Here is a 13,343-nt window from a genome sequence, read left to right as displayed (position 1 = left end):
TGCAATAAAACATCACGGACTGCTACAACGTCACCGCTACACCCATACAGGTTCTCTCTGAAGGTTTATTTCCACCTCCACCTCCACCTCCACCTTAACCTCCACCTCCACCTTCACCTCCACCTCCACCTCCACCTCCACAACAGAAAACAGCATCCCGCCTTTCTGGTCTGACTGCAGCGCAACTACTTCCTGACTCTGTCATCACAACAACCTGACACGTCATCAGTGTACACTCTTATCACTCTTATCACTATTATCACTATTATCACTATTATCACTATTATCACTATTATCACTATATCACCATTATCACCATTATCACTATTATCACTATTATCACTATTATCACTATTATCACTATATCACCATTATCACCATTATCACTATTATCACTATATCACCATTATCACTATTATCACTCTTATCACTATATCACCATTATCACCATTATCACCATTATCACCATTATCACTATTATCACTATTATCACTATATCACCATTATCACCATTATCACCATTATCACTATTATCACTATTATCACTATATCACTATATCACTATTATCACGCTTATCACTATATCACCATTATCACCATTATCACCATTATCACCATTATCACTATTATCACTCTTATCACTATTATCACTATTATCACCATTATCACTATTATCACTCTTATCACTATTATCACTCTTCTCACTATTATCACTCTTCTCACTATTATCACTCTTATCACTATTATCACTATTATCACTCTTAACACTCTTATCACTCTTATCAACATTATCACTCTTATCACTAATATCACTCTTATCACTAATATCACTCTTATCATTCTTATCACTCTTATCACTATTATCACTCTTCTCACTATTATCACTCTTATCACTATTATCACTCTTATCACTATTACACCATTATCACTCTTATCACTATTATAAATATTATCACTATTATCACTCTTATCACTATTATCACTATTATCACTATTATCACTATTATCACTATTATCACCATTATCACTATTATCACTATTATCACTATTATCACCATTATCACTCTTATCACTATTATCACTATTATCACCATTATCACTCTTATCACTATTATCACTATTATCACTCTTGTCACTATTATCACTATTATCACTCTTATCACTATTATCACTATTATCATTCTTATCACTCTTATCACTATTATCACTCTTCTCACTCTTATCACTATTATCACCATTATCACTCTTATCACTATTATCACTATTATCATTCTTATCACTATTATCACTCTTATCACTCTTATCACTATATCACTATTATCACTATTATCATTCTTATCACTATTATCATTCTTATCACTATTATCACCATTATCACTCTTATCACTATTATCACTATTATCACTCTTGTCACTATTGTCACTATTGTCACTATTATCACTATTATCACTCTTATCACTCTTATCACTATTATCACTATTATCACTCTTATCACTCTTATCACTCTTATCACTCTTATCAACATTAGCACTCTTATCACTAATATCACTCTTATCACTATTATCACTCTTATCATTCTTATCACTCTTATCACTATTATCACTCTTATCACTATTATCACTATTATCACTATTATCACTCTCATCACTATTATCACTCTTATCACTCTTATCACTATTATCACTATTATCACTATTATCATTCTTATCACTATTATCATTCTTATCACTATTATCACTCTTATCACTCCTATCACTATTATCACTATTATCACTAATATCACTCTTATCATTCTTATCACTCTTATCACTATTATCACTCTTCTCACTATTATCACTCTTATCACTATTATCACTCTTATCACTATTATCACTCTTATCACTATTACACCATTATCACTCTTATCACTATTATAAATATTATCACTATTATCACTCTTATCACTATTATCACTATTATCACTATTATCACCATTATCACTATTATCACTATTATCACCATTATCACTCTTATCACTATTATCACTATTATCACTCTTGTCACTATTATCACTATTATCACTCTTATCACTATTATCACTATTATCATTCTTATCACTCTTATCACTATTATCACTCTTCTCACTATTATCACTCTTCTCACTATTATCACTCTTATCACTCTTATCACTATTATCACTCTTATCACTATTATCACCATTATCACTCTTATCACTCTTGTCACTATTATCACTCTTATCACTCTTATCACTATTATCACCATTATCACTCTTATCACTATTATCACTATTATCATTCTTATCACTATTATCACTCTTATCACTCTTATCACTATATCACTATTATCACTATTATCATTCTTATCACTATTATCATTCTTATCACTATTATCACCATTATCACTCTTATCACTATTATCACTATTATCACTCTTGTCACTATTGTCACTATTGTCACTATTATCACTATTATCACTCTTATCACTCTTATCACTATTATCACTATTATCACTCTTATCACTCTTATCACTCTTATCACTCTTATCAACATTAGCGCTCTTATCACTAATATCACTCTTATCACTATTATCACTATTATCACTCTTATCATTCTTATCACTCTTATCACTATTATCACTATTATCACTCTTATCACTATTATCACTATTATCACTATTATCACTCTCATCACTATTATCACTCTTATCACTCTTATCACTATTATCACTATTATCACTATTATCATTCTTATCACTATTATCATTCTTATCACTATTATCACTCTTATCACTCCTATCACTATTATCACTATTATCACTCTTATCACTCTTATCACTATTATCACTATTATCACTATTATCACTATTATCACTCTTATCACTCTTATCACTATTATCACTATTATCACTCTTATCACTCTTATCATTCTTATCACTATTATCACTCTTCTCCCTATTATCACTCTTCTCACTATTATCACTATTATCACTCTTCTCACTATTATCACTATTATCACTATTATCACTATTATCACTATTATCACTATTATCACTATATCACCATTATCACTCTTATCACTCTTATCACTATTATCACTCTTATCACTATTATCACCATTATCACCATTATCACTATTATCACTATTATCACTCTTATCACTATTATCACCATTATCACTCTTATCACCATTATCATTCTTATCACTATTATCACTCTTATCATTCTTATCACTATTATCACTATTATGAGCTGCGCCCAGGTGTATGACTCTGTGCCCAGGTGTATTACTCTGCGCCCAGGTGTATGACTCTGCGCCCAGGTGTATGACTCTACGCCCAGGTGTATGACGCTGCGCCCAGGTGTATGACTCTGCGCCCAGGTGTATGACTCTGCGCCCAGGTGTATGACTCTGCGCCCAGGTGTATGACGCTGCGCCCAGGTGTATTACTCTGCGCCCAGGTGTATGACTCTGCGCCCAGGTGTATGACGCTGCGCCCAGGTGTATGACTCTGCGCCCAGGTGTATGACTCTGTGCCCAGGTATATGACGCTGCGCCCAGGTGTATGACGCTGTGCCCAGGTGTATTACGCTGCGCCCAGGTGTATGACGCTGCGCCCAGGTGTATGACTCTGCGCCCAGGTGTATGACTCTGCGCCCAGGTGTATGACTCTGTGCCCAGGTGTATGACTCTGTGCCCAGGTGTATGACTCTGCGCCCAGGTGTATGACTCTGCGCCCAGGTGTATGACTCTGCACCCAGGTGTATGACGCTGCGCCCAGGTGTATGACGCTGCGCCCAGGTGTATGACTCTGCGCCCAGGTGTATGACGCTGCGCCCAGGTGTATGACTCTGCGCCCAGGTGTATTACTCTGCGCCCAGGTGTATGACGCTGCGCCCAGGTGTATGACTCTGCGCCCAGGTGTATGACGCTGCGCCCAGGTGTATGACGCTGCGCCCAGGTGTATGACGCTGCGCCCAGGTGTATGACTCTGTGCCCAGGTATATGACGCTGCGCCCAGGTGTATGACGCTGTGCCCAGGTGTAAGACGCTGCGCCCAGGTGTATGACGCTGCACCCAGGTGTATGACTCTGCGCCCAGGTGTATGACTCTGCGCCCAGGTGTATGACTCTGTGCCAAGGTGTATGACGCTGCGCCCAGGTGTATGACTCTGCGCCCCAGGTGTATGACTCTGTGCCCAGGTGTATGACGCTGCGCCCAAGTGTATGACTCTGCGCCCAGGTGTATGACTCTGCGCCCAGGTGTATGACTCTGCGCCCAGGTGTATGACGCTGTGCCCAGGTGTAAGACGCTGCGCCCAGGTGTATGACGCTGCGCCCAGGTGTATGACTCTGCGCCCAGGTGTATGACTCTGCGCCCAGGTGTATGACGCTGCGCCCAGGTGTATGACGCTGCGCCCAGGTGTATGACTCTGCGCCCAGGTGTATGACTCTGCGCCCAGGTGTATGACGCTGTGCCCAGGTGTAAGACGCTGCGCCCAGGTGTATGACGCTGCGCCCAGGTGTATGACTCTGCGCCCAGGTGTATGACTCTGCGCCCAGGTGTATGACTCTGTGCCCAGGTGTATGACTCTGCGCCCAGGTGTATGACTCTGCACCCAGGTGTATGACTCTGCGCCCAGGTGTATGACGCTGCGCCCAGGTGTATGACTCTGCGCCCAGGTGTATGACTCTGCGCCGCGGTGTATGACTCTGTGCCCAGGTGTATGACTCTGCGCCCAGGTGTATGACTCTGCGCCGCGGTGTATGACTCTGTGCCCAGGTGTATGACTCTGCGCCCAGGTGTATGACTCTGCGCCCAGGTGTATGACTCTGCGCCCAGGTGTATGACTCTGCGCCCAGGTGTATGACGCTGCGCCCAGGTGTATGACTCTGCGCCCAGGTGTATGACTCTGCGCCCAGGTGTATGACTCTGCGCCGCGGTGTATGACTCTGTGCCCAGGTGTATGACGCTGCGCCCAGGTGTATGATGACTCTGTGCCCAGGTGTATGACGCTGCGCCCAGGTGTATGACTCTGCGCCCAGGTGTATGACTCTGCGCCCAGGTGTATGACGCTGTGCCCAGGTCTGCCTCCAGGTGAGCAATGTCACGGAGGTTCGATGGAGAAGGCTTTTAATGTGAAAGGTCAGTGAACAGGAAGTAAAAGAATGCTTTAGGGATCTTTTAATTTATCTGAAAGAAACAGGTTTGCATCGTGTGACAGGATTTATGTTGTTATTTATTTAATTAATTTAATGGATTTATTTTGATTAGTTATTGATTTTTGATAAGTTATTATTCTAATAAGAATAATTATTATAATTATTATTGTTGTTGTTTTTTCATAATTACTTGGTCTCTTAGTTTTTGTTTATTGTTTGGTTATTAGTTCTCATGTCTGCAGGATGTCACCTGAAGTTACACACTCCGGAGCAGCAGGTGGCGCTATGCACCTTTTTAAGTTTGCTGCGCTCATAGGCTGTGAATCCAGAGAAGAAGAAGATGAACCGGAAGAAGACAGGCGCCATTTTAATTTAAACAACATCCGGGCCTTTTAAAGCTACCGGACCATCGGACCTCTTCCCCCCGAGCTCGGTACAGTTTCTCCCGGTTAGCCCGGTAGTCTCTCCCGGTTAGCTCGGTACAGGTTCTCCCGGTTAGCTCAGTACAGTCTCTCCCGGTTAGCTCGGTACAGTCTCTCCCGGTTAGCTCGGTACAGGTTCTCCCGGTTAGCTCGGTACAGGTTCTCCCGGTTAGCTCAGTACAGTCTCTCCCGGTTAGCTCGGTACAGTCTCTCCCGGTTAGCTCGGTACAGGTTCTCCCGGTTAGCTCAGTACAGTCTCTCCCGGTTAGCTCGGTACAGGTTCTCCCGGTTAGCTCAGTACAGTCTCTCCCGGTTAGCCCGGTAGTCTCTGGGATGGAGCAGACCGACGCGTTCCGCCTTCAGACCAAGCTGATCCTACAGACAGCGTCGGAGTCTGCTGTGTCCATCCTCCTGCTGAGACCTGGACCAGACCTGGACCTGGAGCGGGTGAGGAGATGAGCACGGTCTCAGCAGGATGTGTGTCTAACATGAGTCTGGTCCTGCTGGAGGTCTCTGCCTGTTAAAGGATGTGTGTCTAACATGAGTCTGGTCCTGCTGGAGGTCTCTGCCTGTTACAGGATGTGTGTCTAACATGAGTCTGGTCCTGCTGGAGGTCTCTGCCTGTTACAGGATGTGTGTCTAACATGAGTCTGGTCCTGCTGGAGGTCTCTGCCTGTTACAGGATGTGTGTCTAACATGAGTCTGGTCCTGCTGGAGGTTTCTGCCTGTTAAAGGAAGTTTGTCCTTGCCACTGTAACTTGCTAAATGCTGCAAAGTGCTCTGCTCATGGTGGATTAAGATGAGATCAGACCGAGTCCTGTCTGGAAGAAGGGACTGGATCTGATCCGGTCTTGATGTTGGGTCTTTGTTAATGCTCAGTGTTCATGGAACGGCTCATTTCACTGATTCAGCAGATCTGTGTGTCCTCAGGCTCGCCTGGCAGCTGTCCTCCACGCTGTGAGCAGAGAAGCAGTGCGCCAGATCTGCAGAGTGTTCAGAGAGCTGAATGGCAGTGTGCTGAGGGAGAACTGTCACCTGAGGGACAAAGTGGAACACCTGGAGTCCAAACTGAGCTTAAAGGTCCAGAGAACTACGCAGACACTCTACAGGATCAAACCGTCAGGTGAGATGCTGAACACATCTCAGCATGATCTCTGACCTTGGCACGTCTAATGAGACAAGTCACACCATGTGGACTGTGACCAGGTTCAGTACCAAAGACAGGGGTCATCACGAACCACGTCTTAACAGAGGACCACTATGAGACCTGGGTCATCATGAACCACGTCTTAACAGAGACCACTATGAGACCTGGGTCATCATGAACCACGTCTTAACAGAGACCACTATGAGACCTGGGTCATCATAAACCACCTCCTAACAGAGACCACTATGAGACCTGGGTCATCATAAACCAGGTCTTAACAGAGACCACTATGAGACCTGGGTCATCATAAACCACGTCCTAACAGAGACCACTATGAGACCTGGGTCATCATAAACCACGTCTTAACATAGAACACTAAGAGACCTGGGTCATCATAAACCAGGTCTTAACATAGACCACTATGAGACCTGGGTCATCATAAACCACGTCTTAACATAGACCACTATGAGACCTGGGTCATCATAAACCACGTCTTAACATAGACCACTATGAGACCTGGGTCATCATAAACCACCTCCTAACAGAGACCACTATGAGACCTGGGTCATCATAAACCAGGTCTTAACAGAGACCACTATGAGACCTGGGTCATCATAAACCACGTCTTAACATAGACCACTATGAGACCTGGGTCATCATAAACCACGTCTTAACATAGACCACTATGAGACCTGGGTCATCATAAAGGCTCCCTGCTCCTAGCCTTGCTCGCCTTGTTAGCCTTGTTAGCCTTGCTCGCCTTGTTAGCCTTGTTAGCCTTGTAAGCCTTGTTAGCCTTGTTAGCCTTGTAAGCCTTGTTAGCCTTGCTAGCCTTGCTAGCCTTGTAAGCCTTGCTAGCCTTGCTAGCCTTGCTAGCCTTGTTAGCAGCGTCTCCTATGAATGATACATGAAGGTGTTCAGCTCGTCTGTGAGCGTGGTGCATTCAGGGACCTCTCCATATTAAGTCTTCATGTTTTTAGACTCCATAAATATGGACGTAGTTCCACTGATGTCACCCATTGGTTTCTGATGCGGCGGCCATATTGAAATACTGAATCAATGTAACTTTGCTGTCTCATAATTCCATTAACCAATCAGAGGGTAACATCCTGTTTTTTCAGATGGCCCCACCCACTCCCTGGACTTCAACCAACCAGCAGCCAACCCCACTGCACTTGCTGCTGCCATCCTTAACTCCGCCAAATCCAGAAGAGGCCGGGCGGGAAGAACCTCTCAGGTCCCTCTTGTCATTATCAGCCAGCCTCTGCCTGGACCAATCACAGGCCAGAGCAGCCAGAGAGGCCCCGCCCCCTCTGAGGAAAAACAATATCAATCCAACAATAATGTGATTGCTAATGCTCATGCTAACCTGTCTGCTGCTGCACCAGAAACCAACATGGTCTCCAAAAATCCGCATTCAGCACCAGATGTAGCCCAACCTTCCATGACATCACTTCCTGTGACTAATTATCCTCCAAACAGAGAGCCGACCAGTTGGGAAGACGTGACCGCAGCAGAGGAAGAACATGCTGATGCTGTAAGTGTGAAGAGGTTGTTTCTAATTATCATTCCCATTTAGAGAGAAACTTAAAGCTTTCAGACCCCCTCGGGCTGAGACCCCCTTGGGCTGAGACCCCCTCAGGCTGAAACCCCCTCAGGCTGAAACCCCCCGAGCTGAAACCACCTGCAGACGCATGAGATGGACACTGATTGATTGATTTAAAGTCTGATTGATTGATTTGAGGACACAGTGACGATAATTACTGATCTCTCATCTGTTCACCTTTCAGAGTGCAGCAACCAAGAGCCACTGTGAGGGACACACAACACCTGAGAGACACACAGGTGAGACCCGGGGGGGGGGGGGGGGGGCAGGTGTAGTTAAAGGCACAGTGTGGTGAGATATCTAGCAGTCACACTCCTTGTGTCTCCTCATGTCTCCTCTCTCCTTGTGTCTCCTCATGTCTCTGAGTGGCTAACCTATTTGTCTTTCTGCAGCTAAGGAGGAGGAGAGGAAGGAGGAGGAGAGGAAGGAGGAGGAGAGGAAGGAGGAGGAGCAGAAGGAGGAGGAGAGGAAGGAGGAGGAGAGGAGGAGGAGGCGTGAGCGATACAAAGAGAAGAGGTATTTCTGTGAGCGCTGTGACAAAGGTTTCCATCAGAAGCACCAGCTGAGGAAACATGTGTCCAGTCACACCAAACCGTTCCCCTGCAGTTCTTGTGACAAAGGTTTCTTTAAAGCCTCGAGTCTGCAGCGCCACCTGCTGGTCCACCAGCTGAGTGAAGCCCGCCAGAGTGACCCCGACAACCTGCTGCGCTGCGATCAGTGTGACAGGAAGTTCAGTCGGCTGCGGCAGCTTCGGGCTCATCAGATGACTCACCGGCTGCAGAAAACGCCGCTCAAGTGTAACGTCTGCGATCGCAGCTTCACCTCGGTGGGCTCGCTCAGGTACCACCAGCTGTCACACTCCCAGGTGAAGCCCTTCATGTGCAACTGCGGGAAAGGCTTTACCAGAAAGAAGAGTCTACAAGAGCACCAGACCATCCACACTGGCGCCCGGCCATACTGCTGTCCCACCTGTGGGAAGACCTTCTCCACCACCGGAAACCTGCGCACCCACCTGAGGTCTCACTCAGAGGCACGGCCGCACAAGTGCAGTGAGTGCAACAAGGCCTTCAAGAGCAAGATGGGACTACTGCAGCACCACCTCGTCCACTCAGGGGAAAAACCCTTCAGCTGTCCCACCTGCGGACTTAGCTTCAGCCTCAAGTACAACTTCCAGAGACACCTGCGCCTCCACAACGGAGAGAAGCCATACAGGTATGCAGATCCCCTCCAGGTGATGAGCAGGATCTCACTTCATGTTCTGATCATCAGTTTGTCCACAGGTCACATTCAATGTGGACTCAAACACCACTCACCTAAACCCCTGTCTCACTCTGTCCAGGTGTGATTCAAATGAAGAGGTCTCTGTAACTCTTTACCTGTCCAACATTAGTGATCAAAACATACCTGTCCAACATTAGTGATCAAAACATACCTGTCCAACATTAGTGATCAAAACATACCTGTCCTTTATTAGTGATCAAAACACACCTGTCCTTTATTAGTGATCAAAACACACCTGTCCAACATTAGTGATCAAAACACACCTGTCCAACATAAGTGATCAAAACACACCTGTCCAACATTAGTGATCAAAACACACCTGTCCAACATTAGTGATCAAAACACACCTGTCCAACATTAGTGATCAAAACACACCTGTCCAACATTAGTGTTTAAAACACACCTGTCCAACATTAGTGATCAAAACATACCTGTCCAACATTAGTGATCAAAACACACCTGTCCAACATTAGTGATCAAAACACACCTGTCCAACATTAGTGATCAAAACACACCTGTCCAACATTAGTGTTTAAAACACACCTGTCCAACATTAGTGATCAAAACACACCTGTCCAACATTAGTGATCAAAACATACCTGTCCAACATTAGTGATCAAAACACACCTGTCCAACATTAGTGATCAAAACATACCTGTCCTTTATTAGTGATCAAAACATACCTGTCCTTTATTAGTGATCAAAACACACCTGTCCAACATTAGTGATCAAAACATACCTGTCCAACATTAGTGATCAAAACACACCTGTCCAACATTAGTGATCAAAACATACCTGTCCAACATTAGTGATCAAAACATACCTGTCCAACATTAGTGATCAAAACACACCTGTCCAACATTAGTGATCAAAACACACCTGTCCAACATTAGTGATCAAAACATACCTGTCCAACATTAGTGATCAAAACACACCTGTCCAACATTAGTGATCAAAACATACCTGTCCTTTATTAGTGATCAAAACACACCTGTCCTTTATTAGTGATCAAAACACACCTGTACTTTAGTGATCAAAACACACCTTTCTTATATTTAGTGATCAAAACACACCTGTCCAACATTAGTGATCAAAACATACCTGTCCAACATTAGTGATCAAAACACACCTGTCCAACATTAGTGATCAAAACACACCTGTCCTTTATTAGTGATCAAAACACACCTGTCCTTTATTAGTGATCAAAACATACCTGTCCAACATTAGTGATCAAAACACACCTGTCCTTTATTAGTGATCAAAACACACCTGTCCTTTATTAGTGATCAAAACACACTTGTCCAACATTAGTGATCAAAACACACCTGTCCTATATTAGTGATCAAAACACACCTGTCCTATATTAGTGATCAAAACACACCTGTCCAACATTAGTGATCAAAACAAACCTGTCCTTTATTAGTGATCAAAACACACCTGTCCTTTATTAGTGATCAAAACACACCTGTCCAACATTAGTGATCAAAACACACCTGTCCTATATTAGTGATCAAAACACACCTGTCCAACATTAGTGATCAAAACACACCTGTCCTATATTAGTGATCAAAACACACCTGTCCTTTATTAGTGATCAAAACACACCTGTCCTTTATTAGTGATCAAAACACACCTGTCCTATATTAGTGATCAAAACACACCTGTCCAACATTAGTGATCAAAACACACCTGTCCTATATTAGTGATCACAATAATAAAGTGTGCCTCCTGTGCTCTGTCTTTTCTCAGGTGTAGTAAATGCGGAGAGGGCTTCACAGGTACCTGGGCTCTGAAGACCCACATGCAGGTCCACGGTGTGGAGAAGACGTTTATGTGTGACCTCTGTGGGAAGACCTTTTTTTATAACTGTCAGCTGCAGAAGCACCAGCGGCTCGTCCATCAAGACAAGGTTCGAGAGCGGGCTGTGAGACGGCGGCAGGCTGCGGTGAAGCCGTTCAGCTGCGCCACCTGTCTGAGGAGCTTCAGCACCAACGCAGCGCTGAAGATGCATGAGAAGAGCCATGCCGAGAATAAAGAATTCCCCTGCAACACCTGCGGGAAGTCTTTCCACCTGCGACACCTGTACCTGTACCACATGAGGCAGCACAGCGGTGACCGTCCATACGTCTGTAGCATCTGTCAGAAAGGCTTCCTGCTTATGGCGCAGCTAAAGCAGCATGAGCTGCTGCACACTGGAGTCAAACCTCACAGGTGTGACGAGTGTGGGAAAGAGTTTAGGACGCCACAAAACTACCACCGCCACCGCCTGGTCCACACCGGGGAGAAACCGTACGAGTGCGCCGTGTGCAGCAGGAAGTTCAGGCAGTCCAACCAGCTCAAGTCTCACATGCAGATCCACACTGGGGTGAAGCTCTACACCTGTGAGCGCTGTGGGCAAGGCTTCTCAGACTCGCGGCAGCTGAAGAAACACGGATGTGGGGAGGAGTGTCCCGGGACGGAGCCTGGCAGCAGGTGCAGGAAACAGAAGAACTTTTTGTCGTGGCCGGAGAGTTTCACAAACGAATAAATGATTCTTCAACATTTCATCCCTCTGTATTGTCAGTGATTTACTTAGCTTAGCATAAAGACTGGAAACAATCACAGCGTCTCAATAATGTAAATAAAATACCTGAGATTTATGAAGTGATTCAAAATCCTCGTTCTGTCACTGAAGTCCAGGACCAGTTCCCCCTGAAGTATCCCGGCTTCAACTGCCCAACCAAAATACCTCTGTTACCAAAAACACAGAGTACACTACACTGACCAAGAACTAACCGAGCACTGGACAAGAACTAACCGAGCACTGACCAAGAACTAACCGAGCACTGGACAAGAACTAACCGAGCACTGACCAAGAACTAACCGAGCACTGGACAAGAACTAACCGAGCACTGGACAAGAACTAACCGAGCACTGGACAAGAATTAGCCGAGCACTGACCAAGAATTAGCCGAGCACTGGACAAGAACTAACCGAGCACTGGACAAGAACTAACCGAGCACTGAACAAGAACTAACCGAGCACTGGACAAGAATTAGCCGAGCACTGACCAAGAATTAGCCGAGCACTGACCAAGAACTAACCGAGCACTGGACAAGAACTAACCGAGCACTGGACAAGAACTAACCGAGCACTGGACAAGAATTAGCCGAGCACTGACCAAGAACTAACCGAGCACTGACCAAGAACTAACCGAGCACTGACCAAGAACTAACCGAGCACTGGCTAAGAACTAACCGAGCACTGACCAAGAACTAACCGAGCACTGACCAAGAACTAACCGAGCACTGACTAAGAACTAACCGAGCACTGACCAAGAACTAACCGAGCACTGACTAAGAACTAACCGAGCACTGACCAAGAACTAACCGAGCACTGACTAAGAACTAACCGAGCACTGACCAAGAACTAACCGAGCACTGACCAAGAACTAACCGAGCACTGACTAAGAACTAACCGAGCACTGACCAAGAACTAACCGAGTACAGACAAGTACTGACCAAGAACTAACCGAGCACTGACCAAGAACTGACCTAATACAGACAAGTACTGACCAAGAACTAACCGAGCACTGTCCAAGAACTGACCTAGTACAGACAAGAACTGACCAAGAACTAACCGAGTACAGACAAGTACTGACCGTAAGTCCCTTTTCAGTCGTTTATAGTTTATTGTTCATGTGATTACTCGTCACAGCTTTCACTTTCATCATTATCGTCAGTATGTTGT

General features: G+C 44.8%; 1 protein-coding gene across 1 annotated transcript; it reads left to right on the top strand.

Annotated features, from left to right (window-relative positions):
• The first annotated feature begins 5,504 nt into the window (after positions 1-5,504).
• Positions 5,505-12,160, top strand: LOC117809654 (zinc finger protein 708-like). Its single transcript, XM_034679103.1, has 6 exons — positions 5,505-6,027; positions 6,511-6,703; positions 7,849-8,264; positions 8,518-8,572; positions 8,726-9,545; positions 11,364-12,160. The coding sequence occupies exons 1-6, from the start codon at positions 5,914-5,916 to the stop codon at positions 12,139-12,141; spliced, it is 2,376 nt and encodes a 791-aa protein (XP_034534994.1). The 5' UTR covers positions 5,505-5,913; the 3' UTR covers positions 12,142-12,160.
• Positions 12,161-13,343: the final 1,183 nt, after the last annotated feature.

Source organism: Notolabrus celidotus, unplaced genomic scaffold, assembly GCF_009762535.1.
Source record: "Notolabrus celidotus isolate fNotCel1 unplaced genomic scaffold, fNotCel1.pri scaffold_320_arrow_ctg1, whole genome shotgun sequence".
NCBI classification, from domain to species: Eukaryota; Metazoa; Chordata; class Actinopteri; order Labriformes; family Labridae; genus Notolabrus; species Notolabrus celidotus.
This window is presented reverse-complemented; position numbering and strand designations above follow the sequence as displayed.